Genomic DNA, 17594 nt, shown 5'->3' on the forward strand with positions numbered 1-17594 from the left:
GACATATCCTTTCACCTGAGGAAAGAAGCTCACAAATGTGCAGTAAAAGTAAAAAATAATAATGAGAAAGGGAAAGCAAGCCTGTCTATTGAGCCAAGGAGATTCAACTAAGGTACGAAAGTGATGTCAGATAAAAATTTGAATTTATGCCCAAGATGAGAAATATTACAATATGAAGTTGTTGTTTAGTACTTACCACAGAAGTCAGAGTGCATGAAGGTCTGTGTCAGGGTTTGCCCATTCCAGAGTTAAAACTGCTTTGATTAAGTGCAGGGTTAGGGCGCCCTCCTCACTTTACCCAATTTTTAGCAATTTTTTAAATTCAACAATGTAATGAAATGAAACCAAATTCTAAGATTTGCAGAATGGACATTGTTAGCTGGTATTTGTTGATCTTCCTTACTGTACTCAAATAATTATTTTATCTCCAACTAGCTAGAAAATTCCAAGGCAATTGTCAACTTTTCATTGAGAAGGGCAGGGAAGGGAGAATAAAAAAAACCTAGTTTTCTTCTATTTTGAAATATAGTAAGTTTTTATGGAATATCAACAAGTCTCCCTAGCAGAGTTGATGACAGAGGGCAGAAAGGATTTCACAGCTGCCTTCAGTCTTCCTGCTGTAGTCATGAAAGGTTTGCCTCCTAACAACCAGTTCAGAGCACTTAACCTGGCTCACTGCTCTGACAGGGGACCCTATGTTTTCTGCTGCCTGTAAGAGGCAGCCCAAGGAAATGAGACAAGTCAATCTAGACAGAAGAATAAACTGATAGAAATATGGTCGATGTTTATTCAATATGCAGAGAACATACATTTATTTACAAAAAAGTGTTCACGTTGGGGTTTTTTCATACTAATTCTTGGTAGACACATCTGGTCTGATAAGTATGAGGAAAGTCATCCTTTCGCTCAGTTTAATGAAACCTCAAGAAACAACATGTTCTCGATAACAAAAAGACATTCACTTGGTAGTATGGTAATAACTTTTCAGATTGAATGACCTGATGCTTATACAACTGCACAATGTGTCTGTAAACAAATCTGAAAAGTAAGTTTGCAGCTGTAATGTTTATTGGCTTTACATTGGCCAATGTTTACAGAGTAGAATTTGTAAGTATGCTTAACTTGTTAAAACTTCATAAATAAAGACAAAGTAAACTGTAAAAATAAGCAGATGCTTACTGTAAGCTTTAGAAACTATTTATTCAGCTGGTATTTGTGACTTAAGTTCAATATCAGTATTAGAACACTGGAATAAAACACGAACCTTTAATACAGTTTGTTATTTTAGAAAGCTGGGACTAACTAATCCTTTCTCCCACTGGCCCCCAAGTGCATCTCTCAACTCTCTGTTCCTAAAACCCCCTAATATACTTTTTTATTTGTGATGTCACTTTCCCACCCTTCAAGGCACATAAGATGGCATGTATCATTGCACTAATATAAGCTTTATTTCTGCTGATGCCTTTTGTTATTGGCAAGAACTTAAAAGTTATTTTAGTTAAGGTAATAAGCAGTCTGTATTTAGTGTCCTTCCTGTGATTTTCATTTGTTGCCATACATGCAGTGGACTGTGCTTGCAGTTGGTAAAGCCAGGCATCTCTACAAGTGATAGATAGAAAAGATAGATAGATAGATAGATAGATAGATAGATAGACAGACAGACAGACAGACAGATAGAAAATACTTTGAAATAAATATAAAAACTTTATTGTATGAAAGATATGTCTGTGGTACTTAGAGCATTTTAAAACAACAAGGTCTTTCAAATAAAATAAAGAGAAATTAAAGTCTACATGTAAATGAACTCATCTTGGGTTTCTTGCAGTGTTGTAAAAATCATGCATTTTCTTCTGTGTCGTTGATTCCTTAGCATTTGTCCTGTTAATATTAATTGACAAAATTGTATGACAAGTCATATGCCAAGAATGTCTTGCCAAATTGAAAAGTCATTATAGTAACCCATTTCTTGCAGGAAGTATAAAAAACCTAATCATACTGAGGCAACAGGGCAGACCTAAATAACTGGCAGGGCAACTACTTGTTTTGGCAAAGGCAGTGGCAAAAATCACATTATCATTTCTTCTACAGCTTTTTTCAAATAAGCTGGACCTTCAGTACTATTATGCTATGCTAGGATGTCTCTCTCTATACAGTTTACAAACTCAGTTAAATCAGACGTCCAGACTGATGAAGATGAAAAATATGTTTGCTGTAGCCTTTGCCAGTTGCCAAGTTGATGTTTATCAGCAAATACCTATTATAGGCTGAAAAGAATCAAATTACTTTTAATATGATGGCAACAGCTGATGCAAGACATTGTTGTCTTCTGCAGCTAAATAAGTTGAATATGAATGGACTTGACAGCATGTATTATGAAACGCATTATGGTCTGGAGACTGGGTGTCACCCTAACAACCAGATGATATTTCCTTAATTAAGTATAACTTTTTTCCCTACGTGATCACAAGAGGATTCTGCAAACTCTGGTGAATTAATGGTCTGGCAAATGAATGTAATTCTCTGCTCTAGGTAACTGTCAGCTTCAAACATGTTAAGCTGTCTTAGGAAAGCTGCAAATACTTGATTTGTTTTCCCAACTTCTTTCCTAACTTATTAAATGGTTTATATTTAGGGACTATAAAATATGTATATTATATTTAAAATAATATATTTACTGTATTTGAACAGGTTTTTTTGTCCTTGATATATTTTCTTTCCAGTTTATATTTTTTTAATAGTTTAGTTGCAAAACCTGTCTTCCTTACCTATTTACTGAGAGACATTTGCTATCAGATTTTTCCACTATGTGTCTGGCACTTGCGTTTACCACACTAAATCATAAGACTTCCTTCACCACTACTCCTTCTTCATTTTCAGGTTCCTGAATTTATACACAGGAATAGCTATCAGTCTGTCATATCTGTAATCACAACAAGTTCCTCCAACCATACCTTTGAAATAAACATATTTGCAAGGAAAACTAGATATTTTAAGCCTTTGAATCATCCTAAATTAACTGCAACCACTACTGCTGGCAGCACGGGGCTGCATGAAGCTGTGGTGCAGGTGTGACTTTCTGCTTACCCCATCAGACAGCACAAGTGGGAGCTTACTTGTGCTGGGAGCTCACAAAGTCCTGAGGCAGTTGTCCATCTCTTAGAAAAAACCCAAACACCTGCTCATAGAGGGAACTGAGAGCTATTTATCATCTGATTAATTTGGTTTGAGTGTTTATGGTTTGGTACATTAAAAAAATATGCTATTTTGTGGTGTAGATCATTCTGAGCATAAGGCTTATGATTTCTTACCATAACCAAAAAGTGCAGGTGAATATCCAAACCCTAAGACTCTGTCTGACTGTGTGCTCCTCAAGAGGAACAGCCCTGCTATCCCATGCAACTGGTGTCATTTCAGACTCTTGCACTGAATCTACTAAGCAGGGACTGGCAAATGGGCTGAGTAAGTTTATGCCCTGCAGATTTGCTTTCAGACACATCAAAGGATAGATTTTTTTTGCAGCAAAAAGAGAGCAACAGTATGAAGAGAAGAATGTCATGTAAGGAGGAGAGAAGGGCTTTTTTAATAAAATAAATAAATAAAAATAAATAAAATGTTAACTCTGCTGTGATGGAAGAAATTTTGTGGAGGTTTGTGGCTATCTTGATTTGTAAGGACCTATGGCAACAAAGGAGAGTGTAAGCACTGTGGTAGGTAATTAGCATGAGTTAATCCATGGTTTAATCTATGTATCTGTGTAAACCAGTACAAATTAATACAGCCAAGAAAGAGGCAAAAGTGTTCACAGGCATTGCAGTTTTGATACTTGCACACTGATCATGTTATTGTATAAATTTATTCAGAATCATGATGTGTTCTGTGGAGGCTAGTTTCTGTAATTTGCCAAATTTCTCTAGGGACTCTTGCCAGTGCAAGAAATGTAATGCACAGTGTGACATAAAACAAGTATGTATGTATTTTGTATACTGAGGGTATTACAAAAAGGACTGAACAAGCTGAGCCTCCCTCCTCTTTACCGTTGCATGCAAGTAATGAGTTTGCAAAGACTGCAGAATTGCAGCTTCTCAGATAGGATGTGCATAGACAAAATATTGCTGGAAGGTGAGAAAAAAATTAATTGGTACTTCGTCAACATTTTTTTGCTTGTTTGTATCTTTTTATTTGCCACTGAAAATTTGATGTCTTTTGCTTCTAATCAGATCCTTGGCAATACAGTCACATAGTTCTACATAAATGTGAGACAGAAATTTAAGAACAGGTGTGCTGTGGGTTTTGGAACTAATTCATTTTAAATTCCTGTTTATAGCTGGATTCTGTCAGTAATCTTGATGGAAAAAAAGTCAATTTTCCTTTTTTTTTTTTTAAACAAATAGAGTCATCCACATTTTCCATGCATTTAGCAGATGTAATGTTGTGATCATTTATGCAAATTTATAGTGTGTGAACACAAACATGCATATGCACAAAGTAAAGCTATTACTTCATATGAAGAAATAGCTGGAAATACCTCCTTATCTCACTGTCTGCAAGAAAAAGAGCAAGCCACTCTGTTTTGGACTGATTTTCTCTAACCAACACACAAAGTAGCATTTTACACCATAGAATTGAAAAGAACGAAGACTTCACTAAGGCATGAGGTTACCAACATGGAACCCTGGGGAGAGCAAAACCTAAGGAATATGAATGGCTAAGAAGCTTTCTCCAAGGCTACTTTGGCATGTCTTTTGTCTCATTTTTGTGTTCTTGCTTCAGTTCATATGCTATTTGTTATTAATGTCTTTGTTTTTCATGCAAAGAAGAAAAATGCTTTTAAATACTGTGTATGTGTTTTAAATGACTGTCACTACCAAATCTGCTGTCAATAAGCTAGTTTTACTTAATCAGCTATAAAATGTCATGAGTAAGAGTTCTTAATTGAGACTGGAAAAATCCAAGATAATTACCATAATAGGTTGAAGATCTCAGTGACTGAAGGTTTTAGAAGTCAGAGAAAATTGGGGACATATGTGATCTGTTTGTAAGAATGTTCTATATAGGATATGGAAAAGTAGAAATGACAGGCATTTTGAACTGCACAGTAGCATTCATCATAGAAAGAACATATGCATGTGTTTGTCAGAAGCAATGAAGTAAAAAATGACACTTAATTGGAACTGACATAAAATGGCCTCATTAGTAGTACAAATAATATATGTGTGTAGTTTGGTTGTCAATAGGATCAAAACATATTTCCACTGACAGATATATTGGTCTCTTTTAAGATTCATGTCAAGTTTTCAGCTCAGTTCACCCATTTAGAGAATGTAGTTTGTTTTTTTTAAAGTGGAATGTTGAAGTGTAAATTATGTGTGTTTATAGGGTGCTGTGATAACACCAACAATGGACCACACTATGTCAATGCAGCCAGCAAGCATGATGGGCCCTCTGACCCAACAGATGAACCACCTTTCCTTGGGCACAACAGGAACGGTAAGATTATAGATTATGTTATTTACTTTCTGTGTTGCAAAACATTTATTGCTTACTGAGCTTCTCCAAGTAATTTATTACTCTTGGGTTTTCAGGGCTTCACCTTTTTGCAGTTTAATATTGCCAGGATTTTTATTTTATTATTTTTTTCTTCTTTCCAGAGATGTCTGGCCCGGTCCAGGCAAACGTATCAAAGTGCTTTTCATCATGACTCAAACATGATGTATTACACAAACAATATTCCCATATTGCTATGTTACTGAGACATGTATCTACAGATATGTTTCTAAAACCATCTTAGAATTGTCATGAGGTATTATAGAGCAAAAATGGCAAAGTAGTATAAAACAGTAGGTGAACAAGAACTGTTCTGTACTTAGCAGGAATTACCTGTACTAATTCTCATGTGAATAGGAAAGCACTCTGTCAATTTGGTTTTTAATCAGATACTGTCTGCTTGGAAATCTAGTGAGTTTTATACCACTGGGAGGTGGGAGATTTGGCTTTGTGGTATGATCCAGTACTCATTTCTAACCCATAGCAGCTAGCCATCCTTAGTTTGCTCCAGGCTCAGAAATGTGATTTTAGGTCAAGGCCAGCTGTGTTTCTAGTATATTATATTTAAACATGCATATTTCAACAATTATTTTCTCTTTACGCTGGTTAAGTCAGATTCAATTAAGTCTCCCAGAGTCAGAGAGAGACAAAAAATACTCTTAATACAAATTAATAAAACTCTGAAATATTCCTCAAATACAACAGCCTACACAAAATATAGGGTGTTTTGGCATGTGAGTGTGTGCATGCATATTTTCACAAAAATGCAGGCATAAACATTACACTTGTATGTTTAAACAAACACATTTTATGTAATAATTACATGAAATATTTATTATGCATTCACAGTTTTTTTCTTCTACTTCATCACTGTGCTACTGTATACTAATCCATAGGACACACAGTTTTCCAACTTTGGGGTGTGTTTTGTTGTGTTTTCTTGTTTTTGTGGGTTTTTTTGGTGGTGGTGGTTTTTGTGTGTTTCCGTGCTTTTTAAATGAGTAAGGTGCTGAATGAAGATGCAGCCTTAAAAATTATTTTAACTCATTACATTGGGTCTTCTCTTCCTCTTTCTCCTGTCTTCTCTTCCTCTCCTTTTTTCTTATCTGTCAAATTTAATTGTATCTCTGTTGTCCTTTCCCCCTTTAAAAAAACAAAAAATATAACTTCATTTTTCCCTTCTGGAGAGATGAAACTGAAGAAAATGTTAGCATTTGTGAGAATTTATATGTCTGTAATCACTGTGATTTAAAAGTGTGTTTAAAAATTAAGACAAGAAAATGGAAAATGAATTCTGGTTGTGGTGCTGAGCAGCTCCTATACAGTTTTTCTTCTCTGTTATTTTAATTTCCATGACTCTTACAGACATTGTAGCCAAGAAAGCCAGTGGCATCCTGGGGTGTATTAGAAAGGGTGTGGTTAGTAGGTCAAGAGAGGTTCTCCTCCCCCTCTATTCTGCCTTGGTGAGGCGGCATCTGGAATATTGTGTCCAGTTCTGGGCCCCTCAGTTCAAGAAGTACAGGGAACTGCTTGAAAGAGTCCAGTGCAGAGACACAAAGATAATTAAGGGAGTGGAACATCTCCCTTATGAGGAAAGGCTGAAGGAGCTGGGTCTCTTTAGCTTGGAGACTGAGGAGTGACCTCATCAATGTTTACAAATATGTTAAGGGCGAGTGTCTGGAGGATGGAGCCAGGATTTTTACAGTGATGTCTAGTGATAGGACTAGAGGCAATGGGTACAAAGTGGAACATAGAAGGTTCCACATAAACATCAGAAAAAATTTCTTTACTGTGAGAGTGACAGAGCACTGGAACAGGCTGCCCAGAGAGGTTGTGGAGTCTTCTTCACTGGAGACATTCAAAACCCGCCGGGGCGCCTTCCTGTGTGATGTACTCTAGGTGACCCTGCTCTGGCAGGGGGGTTGGACTAGATGATCTTTTGAGGTCCCTTCCAACCCCTGAGATTCTGTGTCTTCTGCACTCATTTTCTCTCTATCCTAATGCAAACTAGAAAATTGCCAACTAAAGTTCTCTTCTGGCTTGAGACCACCATTACAGTGTTCATAGTAACAAATCCTTAGAAACAATTCCACCTGGGGAGGCAGGGGAAGAATTCTGAAAGGCAGTGAGTGATCTAGTGGATGACAGTAAAATCCTGAATTTATTCTACTGAAACTGGAAGTAAAGAAAATATTTCCTTCCTTTTCCTATCTCTTAGCACAGCATTTTTCAATTTCACAGCTTTCCCTGACAACTTCTTGAAACACATTGAGAGGTATCCCATAGGTTTATGTTTACTGTCTTTATCACTCTTAACTCCTTAACAGGTAACTGAAATAGCAAGAAAGAGTAAATGATTGTTGGGTGTTATAATATCCGTAGCCTTTTCATAAATCTCAAATGACATTATTTTATCATATATAGGATTTCTCTTTGGTAAAAATACAGTCAGAACCATATTCAGTTAAAGTCCTCATGCAAGCAGGATAATCAAGGAGATCATTGGGAGTTCCTCCTGTCAGGAATTAAAGGGAGAGCTTTAGGATTTGGGCTGCCAAAAGCAGTTTTGTTGGATGTATCCATCATCACATCATCTTACTAACTTGTTCTGTTACAGAAAAAAATATGAGGAAAATGGACAACCTACTTGGACATATGATATATTTAGAGAGATTATTTATTTAGAGATATTTTTACTTCCTTTATTCTGAAGTCTGATTTTCAGTCCAGAGAGAGGAGCATTGAGAGCATAAAACCATGACAAATTGAGCCAAGATCAAAACACGCTACTGTGAGTACCTCAGCAGGACTAAGTTTTATGGGAGATAGAAAACATAAACTTAACATTTTTGTTATTAACATAATTTTAAATTTTATCCTTAAAACTATGCAACAGGGTGCCATAAAGAGCCGCCAGCTATCTTTCAAGAACCCAGCCAGACTTTTTTACGCAAACAAGCCAAAAAGTCACAAATTATTCTGCTTAGTATCAGCTGTAACTCTCCCAATTTAATTTAAAAGCTTGCAGTATGCAAAGCAGTTTTTATTTAAAGGCTTTCATACATTCATTTCAGTAGACAAACCATTTTGCTAATTAACACATTTTTCAGCCAACACAGACCTCTGTGGTCACTTAAGTGAGAGGTTACTTCAAACCCACTTCCAAACTTGCCTGATTCAGGATGAATGCTGAGTTTCTAAAATACTATTCAACAGAAAATGTATTCTCTAGCAAGCAAGCTAGAGAAACAGCATAAAGGCCTCATATCTTGTGGGAATTACTCTGCTTTTTGATGTTCTCTAAAAGATTAAAATATTCTGTCCAGGCTGAAGCTGTTCCAGAGGGGAGACCCTTCACAGAGGAGCACTCTTTAATTGAGATTAATTGAGAGGCAAGTGTGCTACTCTGATCACCTCCCCAAATCTGCCTGAAATCTGGAGTTAAGCTGAGAATCTGCCAGAGGAGAGATTTCTGCCAAATTTATATGTATTTTTCTTACATACCTCTTCACTCAAAAAAAAGCAGAAAGCATTTACATGGGTACACTGGCTGTGGGCAAATATGTAAAGAAAAGCTATGCTTAAATTGTGTGAAGATTATAGCAAAAAAGTGGTAAGTCTGAATATTCTGATTAAGGCTGACTACCCAGCCTCAGCTCCTACAGTTGTATTAAAAAAAAATTTTAATGCCAGGAGGCATAATGTGAAAGCAGGCAACTGGTTTTAACCTTGAAATGTTTCTTTTGTTTACTAGTTTATGATTATTTATTACAGTAAGTCTTGTTTTTCCTATGTAATATTCATCTACAATTAGGTCTGCTATTAAAAAAGGTACCACTGAGGGAGAACAGAGTGAGTGAGCCTGTAATGGTAGCATTGAAAGAGCAGCTTAGTATGTGTTTAATAATGTATGGAGGCTGGAATTATTCCACCATCAGCCTGTCATTCAAAATGTTTCTGATACAGCCATTGATCTGACATCTGTTTTGTGGTTTAATAAAGTTGTGATTGATGCCTGAGTGGATATAATACAGAAACCTTTAGAAATATAAAAACTAAGCAGCCTGATCACTGCTTTCTGTCCCTATTGCTCAGTTCCCTCTTATTGAGGTGCTTCCACATTTGGCCGTCAGCAGCAACAATCCACCTTTTCAGCAGGAAGATGATTTGCTCTATTCTTTCTCCTCTGCTGCTCATTCCTGTAGGAAGTTTTCTGTTATGCATTTTCTTGGTCTGCGTTTCTCTCCCTTCCATGCTGTTAGCATCCATTTCAGATACCGCTTGGCTTCCAGTTTCATCCAACATACTGAGGCAGACTTGGTTAGTCCTTGTTGGTAGAGGGGCAATTCCAGCTTTTTTTTCTCTCTCTTTCGAAAGTCCTTTAGCATAGATTTGTTTCATCTTCAGCCTTTGAGGACCACACCAATGGGAGAGTGAGAAGTAGCCAGGTTTTTTACTAAAACTGCTAGCTCAACTCTGCTGCTTAATTATTCTTCATGCTTGCAGACAGTTCACTCAGCTTTCAGTTTCTAATTTAGAAACATAATGGGCAACTTACAAAATAAATTCTCCATTGCATTTTTTAACTACCTCCCCCTCCAAAAAAAAAAAAAAAAAAATTCTTTCATTGTTCTAGTTACCTCTGTATTAAAAATGGAGTCAGGTAGAAGAAATGCATTGATCTAATGTGAGATTCCGTTGAAACTGCTAACCACCTTAACTCAGCTTTCCTGTTCTACAGTATCACCAAAAATCTCTCAATGGAATAACAGGCTTGTTATGTGGGTACATCAGTCTTATCTTTTACTTTGTTAGTTCTTTTTGTTGCCAGCAGAGCTTGATGATATCTCCAGAACCCTTCAATGGAACAACAAGCTTGTTATAAGTTTTTTATCTTTTATTTCCTTTGGATACTCCATGATCACTTGTGGTTTAAAATGTCACCTAAAGGCCTCAGCAGAATAACTGCTTTGTTAGATAGGGTTGGGTTTTTTCCTGTTTAATCTGCAATTCTATTTGCACATAGTACAGCTACATGGAGCTGAAACATCATCACATTCCCCTGATGTTCAGATTCTTGTTACAAAAAGCACTCTCTGTTATTCTAATTGTATGTCGCAAGGTCCTCAGAGAGTTACAGGAGCAAAGTTTATTTGCAGTCTTGTGCCTTTCACATTATCAGGTGTTAATCTTGAAGCTCTTTTATTTTATTTATTGACTGACAGTTTCATTTACTGTTTGTGTGGAAAATATACAACTGAACCAATTTCAAATGAAATTAGCACAGTTCAGGCTGAAACTTAAGATCATCCTTGTCCATTTATTCAGCTAAGGACCAGGGCAAATGGAAGCGATTAACAGCATTGAGCTGTCTGGGGCAGGAGATTAATTTAAGGGGAAATTATCCTGGTTGAAAAGAACAGCATAAGCTCTGTCAAGATTTATTTATAAGAACAAACAAAACAAAAACAAACAAACAAAAAACCCAACAACAAAACACAAACAAAAAATAATCCTGCACCCTTCTTCCCTAACAGCCTCTTGAAAGGCAGCTCCAATTTGCCTGAGATAAAAAGGGGCACTCAGTACAACTGAAAAACACCAAATTCCAAGCAGTCAACAAGGAACAAATAATTTTTTGATGAAGCATTTAATCAATTTGCAGAAGTCACTGCCACAGAACATTACTGAGAGAAATTGCCTAGCAATCTTCAAAAATAGATTCAAGATTTCTATGAGGAAGCTTTTGCAGGTGCAACAGCAGGATGGAAAAATTCTTAATTTGAAAATTTATACTTCAAACACCTGGTAGGGTCAACAAGCAAAGATGTGCTCTTTTCTGGTTTTGGACAATCTTCAAGTCCCACTGACTCTTGTGAGAAGTGGGCTGATCAGCCCTCATATCGAGGATGATCTTTCTAATCAGCTGTCTTAGCATGGGTTCCACAGTCTACATTTGACCATAGCTGTTGTTAGATGGTCTTCTTGAATGTACTGAGTTTATAAAAATCTCATTTCTGTAGTGCTCCCTCTTCTCTTCTGAATTCAGCTTTACTTTCCTACCCTTTTTTGTAGTGACTTACTGTTCACCTTTATGTGCAAGTGTACCTACCCTCAGAGGCAGAGAAGGGGAATGTAAGAGGAGAATAAGCACAGATGGAGGGTATTCCATTTTTGGTTCAAGCAGCCCTTCATATGAGCCCAGTTTATCAGTAGCTTTTATACGGTGTTCAATTTTACCTTTACACGACACTTCCACAAATGAACAGATGCTTCTGTTTAGGATTTCTAGCCTCTTTGAGTTATCAGCTACAGACTCAAAGTGACATTACCCATTTCAGAGAACGACTCAACTTCCCTGGTTGTCAGGATAAAAAGTTAAATCAACACAAAGCAACAGTGATAGATCAGCAATGCAAAAAATATCAGCCAAAAGAGCCATAGCTAATGTAGCTTAATTTTCATAATCAGACACATCATTCATATAATTAACTTGCAGCTGATTTAACGTATATATGAACTAGACTGCTTAGGGGCTTGTTTCTCCAGTATTTTCGTACAGATGGCTCCTGCAACCCTATTTTGTGATTTCTAGAAGTGCAACCTGGTGAAACTTTGAAAGACAATTGGAATGTATTTTAAAGTTCTGCCTTCCAAAGCACGTTATTTAGTGATAGCCATGCACTGTGGATAAATCGGTAATTTCTATTTTGCAATAGTGAAGAGAAGTTCAATGCCATAAACCCTTTGGTACCTGGCAGCTAGCAAGTGATCTGCACATACCCCACTCAAAGGCTCACCTTTAGTCATACTCCCAGAGATTTTTGTTCATATGTCTGCTCAACATGAACCAAGAATATTAACTTATTTAGCTAGCTGCTAGTAGTTCAGTCCCCTAAAAACTTGGAATGATAGGAGGGCAAAAAGGAAATAAACCACACGTTCATGCGAAATTGCATTTGATGCCACAAATAATAGGGCAGGTTTTGGAGAGAAAAGATTGGTTTAATTTGGTTTGGTTTTCATGGGGTGTGTAAGGTAGAATCATAGAACTATTCAGTTTGGGATCACAGAGTCCAACCATCATCCCTACTCTACAAAGTTGTCCCCTAAACCATATCCACCAACACCACATCCAAATGACCCTTAAACACAGCCAGGGATGGTGACTCAACCACCTCCCAGGATTTAGATGAAAGAGGCTCTTTATTTAACAGGGAAGGAGAAAAGAGGAACGAATAGTAGATTAAAAAGAGCTGAAAATAATTCTAGGTTTAAAACATCCTGCCACATCTACAAGTGGCAAACTCAATAAAAGTTGGAAAACAAAAGTACTCTAAATGTCAGGTCTGTCATCTGCATTTTATTGATGTGTTTCTGTTTTGTAAAATGTGTTTTCAGTTTTACAATGAACAACACAACTCTGCCTTATTAGAACCAAACTTGTTTCTATTGTCCTGCCTGTGTTTAAAGTAGACTTGTGTGATTCTATAGAAGTGATTAATATGGCTTTCCAGAGATGTAATTAATCCAAATTATCAGTGGTGCAGAGAAACCCTGTAACCCTGGGGCCTCTGAAATCCAAGACATGTTTGAGGATCTTAGAGAGGTGAGGGCGTTTTGCCAAACTGTGATCATGTGAAAGGCAAGAAGTGTCTCCCGGAGTTGGTGCTTCCACAGCTCTTCACTACTAAGAGCTGGGAAACAGTCCTGTGGTCATGTCTCCACATGCTACAAGTGCATGACAGCTGAGCTGCAAGCACAGCAAGAAGTCCCAGAATCCTCAAAGGGGCTGTATCCTAAAAAAAAATTGCATGATAAATTACATGGAAGAACAACCAGTTTCTGCTAAGCACTGTTGCAGTCGTTCACACAATATCAGTTCTGTCTAAGGTGAGGTACTTAAATTATATCAGTTTAAGTCACAGATGACATAAAGTTTAGCTAAAGGAAAATGTCATGAAAGTGATAGACAGCAGTAACTTATAACAGAGTGTAGGTATGTCAAGAGCATCCATGGAAAGGAGGAGGTGGTTTTAACGGTGCTAGTAATATAAACAAGAAGCTGAAAATAAAATAGGAAAAGTGTAACTTGAACACCTTGCAGAAATGGCTAATATATTAAGAGGTAGACTAGTGTTTGACATGAATCAGGGAAAGGTGATTGTTTGGGATACCTGGAATTCAAATAGGCCAAACACCTTAAAATCCATAGAAAGGACTTTCAGACATTGACACAAAACCAGAGCAAGGTTTTAACAGCTTTTTTTCATCTCCAAACTCAGTTTTTCATTGCAAAGAAATGTTGTTAGTTCTGAACAAGTAATTTAAGTTTTCTTTTCTATTCACTTAAGTACTGGGAATTGAGGAAATTATAAAACCTTTTCAAAACGTTTACTGAGCATGATATACCAAGACTCAAAAGTGACCTGTGCATCAAAATAACATTTTCTTTTCAGTGTCTGAAGGTTACACAGTCAAAGAGTAAACAGCTGTTTCAAGTGAGCATTCACAGTATTCCCTTTAGGAAAAAAAAACATTTGGGACCAAGAGTTAAGACTGACTGATTTCTACATCTTGTGTGGATTACTATGTATAATGCTTGCCTTTGTTTTGTTTTGTTTGCTGTTGTGTTTTTTTTTTTTTTTTTTCAATAGCATGGGTACATTTTGTTAAGCAACAATCTTTGAATTAAATTCCCAGTGCTGAAGGGAAAACCTCACTTCCAGGAGCACTGAGATGTCACGGGAACCCTAGATTATAGGTGCTGCAGTGTTTCTGAACGTTACGCATTGTCTCACTATTGAGCACACATACAATGGAGTTGCAAGGGAATTTAAGTTGAAGGGTGTTAAATATTTTTCATATTATAAAAACAGTGACAGAAATAACATAACCTCTGTGTTGGGCAAAGGCCTGGACCTACAGAAGCTCGCAAAAATGATATTACATTGAATTTCACTGGCTTTTCCTCTATCCCACTGAACTTCAGTGCACAGTGCATTCACAGTTAATCCATATGGTTTATCAGATGGTTGGGAAGCCAGTAGCCCAACGGTTTAAGCTTTCTGTAAGACAAATTATCAGTCCTTTTGAGGTATTTTCATCCTGAAAGAGCAGGCTCTTTTGGGTTCACTCTTTTGTGAAGCAAGGTTAAGTGAAGGACCTAAAGGTATAGCCTTCATACACTGTGTAAAACACTGGGATCCTGTATATACAGTGATTTAAGCCTGAAGTTCTCAAAAAAGGGTAGGCTTTGTTCAATGGATTTACAATTCCATAGGGAACTGCTGATGGCAATAACCTCTGTGCCCTCAGATGTTATTTTATTATTTGTGAGTTATGGGTGACTCAGTGTCCATGCTATGGCCCTGTAGAATCCTCTTGCTCCTAGAAGATTCCATTTGGGAAGTGAGTTAGACTATAACTAATATTTACTATGAAACAGCTCAGTCAGCACATTTCATTAAACTGTAACAAGGGGTTTGAGAGCAGCTGCATCGAGTGAATTTGGGAGTTTGCTGAATTGAGTTGTTTTTCTAGCAAGGTAAATGAGCTGTTGAACCCGACAGATTTCTACTGTGTGGCAGATGAGAGCTGCACCATGCCAGAATGAGTCCAGGGAGCAATAGTATCTCAAAGAGGCACATCCTTTTCCAGTCTCATGGAGACTGCTCTGTCTTTTGGGATTTGTTATGGCTTTTGAATGTAATAGGCACACCTGTATCCTTCTCATTGTGCCTTTTTACTTTTAGCAGTTGTAATACAGAAACAGCCAGTTTCTTCAAAGTTTAATATCTAAATGTCTAAGTCATTGTACATTCACCAGCCTCAATTCCATGTTTTCCTGTGCTGATTGTGTTTCTCTTTCAGAGGTTTCCCTCAAATAGGTATAATAGTACTATTTCTACACAAACTAATTTCACTGATGAAAAAACTTCATTCTGTTTGTGTTCTCTGGCCTGCCAACCACTTTTGTGCACAAAGTTTGCAGCACAGATCAAATATGTTATCATTTCCAAACTTCCATTTTTTTCCCAGCCACGAAGGCACCTGACTATTCCTTTCCTACTGTACTGTTTACCCTGATTCTGCTCTGCTGGCAACCCTCACCACCTAAAACAACTGCACTGGACTAAAAAATGGGTTCTGTTTGTTCTTTTTTCAATGACCATTTTTGTCAGTACTATTTGGAGTGATGGAAATATAATAACAAGGTAAAAAATATTTAGCTGTTATGGTATCCCCACAGATGATCTTGCCTGATCCATCCGCAGAATCCAAAGCAGTGCTCAAATTTGTAGCAGCCAAGGGTAATTTTCCAGCAAAAACTGGTTTGCTGCCTTTTTTATAATGTGTAGATGCTCATAACTAACTATTAAGAGCACTGGTTTCCTGCAAAGGTAACAGATTTTCTTAGAAACTTTAGTTTCCTGGTAATAAATGTCTGCTTCATCAAGGAGGCCATATTTTGATTAATTGTATTTTATTTCAATTGAGGCTTTCTACTTTGATATAAGGAAAAGGATATATCTTTTTTACATTTATTTATTTATTTATTTATTTACTCATTTACACTTTCTAAAAAATTAATTGTATTACACAAAGTTTAATAGTAATTAGAAAATAAGTAGCAACAACTTCAAATGTCACTGATGTGTTTTGGGGCATAGGGAAATAGTGGAAACAAATTCCATTTGGTGTGTGGACACTGGTTGAATAAGGAGTTTTCCTTGTAAGGAAATATGGAATAAGGAATAAGGATATTTCCAACTTCCTTATTTCCTTATTTGTATAGTATTTTGCCTGAGCTATTGAGAGTGGAAGACCACTGACCTTCTTGAAATTTATATCCTCTGTTCAAAACTGAGTATAACAGAGCTGGAAATCAGAAACTGATTGATGGAAGAATATGAAGTAATTAGCTTGCATCAAAAGACAAAGAAAAGAATGCTACATCTCAAGGCTTATAAATCCACTTTTTCTTTTCATTAATTCTCAAACAAATATAATGAGCAGCATTATATTTTCTTGTGTTTCAAAAGGGAAAAATACGGCTTAAGCATCACCGCATTATCCTGAGTTTATGTTTAATATTAAGATTGTTACTTTATTGGATACACTATTGGATATGTGTTCTGAGAAATAGTAATACATGATTGCAATTACAAGTCTGGCACAGAAATGTAAAGAGTTAGTGTCTCTGGCCTGTAATTATTCCATACAGATCTTTGCAGGCAGTTAGGCCAATTGCAAACTAAGAAATCGCAGCACTTACTGTTAGTTTAAAGCACTGCTTTTTAAGGCAGTTTGGTTTGTGTAGCTGTGGAGTTTCTGTGAAAATATTTAACTCCATCTGCACATATCATGCAGATTTCTGTGGAACGTCTCTTTGTGGTTTTTTTCCCAAAATTGCATGTGTTACAGAAGGGAACCTATAGCATTTGCTGCTCTTCCCAAACACAGCAGGACTCCGGTCTTACGAGAGGCACGCTGAGGTAGAAAGCAACTGAGAAGTAACAAGAGCAGGACCTCTATTGCGTCTTACCTTCTCAGTGCTTTAAAAACATAAATTAAATCTTACAACCCCAGTTAAGTAAATAAGCAAATTAATGCAAGACATTTGATTTCCTTTTAAGGAAAATTAACTCCATAGAGTGTAGTCTTTCTCAAACATTGGACAGCAGAGCCTATTCCAAGCTGAGAGCTGGCGCAGCTGTACTGCTAATGCAAGCAGGACATCTGAGGCAAAGCCCAGACTCTTGATGTACTGCCTTTGAGGTGGTTCCGGTCATGGCAGCTGAGCTAGCTGGCCCTTTCTTCCCAGTGAGAAAAGAGTAAATTTTACCAGTTCCAGTTAGATTTTACTTTATTCTTTACCATTTCAAAGGGTCTAGCATAGAAACCTGTTTTCTTTTCACTGAAGAATCTGAAATAATCTGTTCCTTATAATAATAATTAAAAAGATTGTAAAATTGAGGATTGCAGTCAACTCAATGTTCTAAATTCTGAACTACATCATGAATGTCAAATGCATTCTAGCATTTATA

The 17594-nt window shown here is 36.9% G+C and overlaps 1 protein-coding gene across 6 annotated transcripts in view; it reads left to right on the top strand.

The window, feature by feature from the left end:
• The window catches only part of RBMS3 (RNA binding motif single stranded interacting protein 3), a 448136-nt gene that overhangs the window by 406105 nt on the left and 24437 nt on the right, over window positions 1-17594 (top strand). For all 6 annotated transcript variants that reach the window (XM_051612906.1, XM_051612908.1, XM_051612907.1 and 3 more), the window contains exon 11: window positions 5377-5487. In XM_051612906.1, the coding sequence (XP_051468866.1) occupies window positions 5377-5487 (111 nt within the window). The remainder of the gene's footprint in view (window positions 1-5376; window positions 5488-17594) is intronic.

The sequence above is a fragment of the Apus apus genome, chromosome 2 (assembly GCF_020740795.1).
Source record: "Apus apus isolate bApuApu2 chromosome 2, bApuApu2.pri.cur, whole genome shotgun sequence".
Lineage (NCBI taxonomy): Eukaryota > Metazoa > Chordata > Aves > Apodiformes > Apodidae > Apus > Apus apus.